This window comes from Montipora capricornis, unplaced genomic scaffold, assembly GCF_036669925.1.
Source record: "Montipora capricornis isolate CH-2021 unplaced genomic scaffold, ASM3666992v2 scaffold_312, whole genome shotgun sequence".
NCBI classification, from domain to species: domain Eukaryota; kingdom Metazoa; phylum Cnidaria; class Anthozoa; order Scleractinia; family Acroporidae; genus Montipora; species Montipora capricornis.
In genome coordinates this window covers 17,501-18,784 of record NW_027180052.1, presented here as the reverse complement: position 1 = coordinate 18,784, position 1,284 = coordinate 17,501, and the positions used below count along the sequence as shown (strand labels likewise).

At 41.4% G+C, this 1,284-nt stretch overlaps 1 protein-coding gene across 1 annotated transcript in view; it reads left to right on the top strand.

Annotated features, from left to right (window-relative positions):
* Positions 1 to 325: 325 nt before the first annotated feature.
* The window catches only part of LOC138035203 (uncharacterized), a 5,568-nt gene continuing 4,609 nt past the window's right edge, over positions 326 to 1,284 (top strand). Inside the window, exon 1 of the mRNA XM_068882023.1 lies at positions 326 to 1,284. This exon is cut by the window's right edge and continues 4,609 nt beyond it. Coding sequence (XP_068738124.1) covers positions 326 to 1,284 — 959 coding nt within the window.

The following is a 1,284-nucleotide window of genomic DNA, read 5'->3' as shown; positions in this document are numbered from 1 at the left end:
TTGCGCAAGCTAATTAAGGCCGCAACTTTCGAACATTCCGCAATTTGTATAATTTGATGACGTCATAGACGTAATTTACAACTTTATGACTTGCTAGTCAGAAGAACTGTGAGACGCCATTGGGTAAATGTCTTTATTTGATTTAAGTTAACATTTGCATTTCTCTTACTAACTTCAACTCTGTAATTTAGATTTTGAACGTCTACACTCCCTGCGATGACCGTGAAATAAAGGAGTAGTTTAAAACCGTGGAAACTCTTCGGCTAGCAACACATTCAAAATCCAAGGTGGTTTGCTACAAAGCGACAACTGGATCATACTAAAGATGTCTGAGAATACAGCTGCAATCGAAGAAGCCAAAAGCAAGCGCACATCAGCTAAAGGACGATTTACAAGAAAGAGAAACTTCCTCATCAAGTCAATAGAAAGTGATCAAGGAATTGAAGTAGTTGAAACAAATTACGCAAATTTAGCTGTAGCGTATGATGAACTCGAAGATAAGCATGAAACCTATGTTGAGTTATTGCCGGACGAACAGTCTGAAGAAGCAGAAGATTGGATGACAGGAGTCCAAGAGAAATTTAATGATGCGACTGATCGCAAGATCAAATATGTGGAGCAAATCACTTTAAAAGAAAGAAGAACACGCGAAGACGCAGAACGTCAAGGATACATTGATAGAGCGCGAACAAAACGGAACACAGCGCGCGCCGTTTTTGAAGCGTCATACAAAAGTATATCGCACGCCCTGAAATCGAAGGAAATTCCGAATTTTGCACTGAGAGATTTACAAACACAAATAGAAGACGAATTTCTAGAATGCAAACAATCGAACGCAGAACTGCTACAGCTATTATCCAGCGAATCCGCCGAAGCTGAAATGAATTGGATCGCCACAATCCAAACTTGTTATCACGAAATAAAGGAGAAAATAGTAGTAAGCTACACTAATGTAGAAGAAGCTAGGAGAACAAAACAGGAGTCTACCGCCTCAGCTTCGTTCCTAAGACTGGAAAAGGTACGAATGCCTCAATTTGACGGGAAACTGCGCGAGTATCCGCAATTTAAAAAGGACTTTCAGAAGCAAGTTATGACTCAGACCCGAAAGAGTGACGCAGCATACGTCTTACGCACCTGTCTTGACGGGGAGCCAGCGAAACTGGTGAAAAGCGTAGACGACGACATAGACGAGATGTGGCAACGTTTGGACGAGAAATATGGTGACCCAGCCAAAGTCGCTGATGTCATCATTGACGAAATAAAGCGATTTAGAATGCTCAGAGA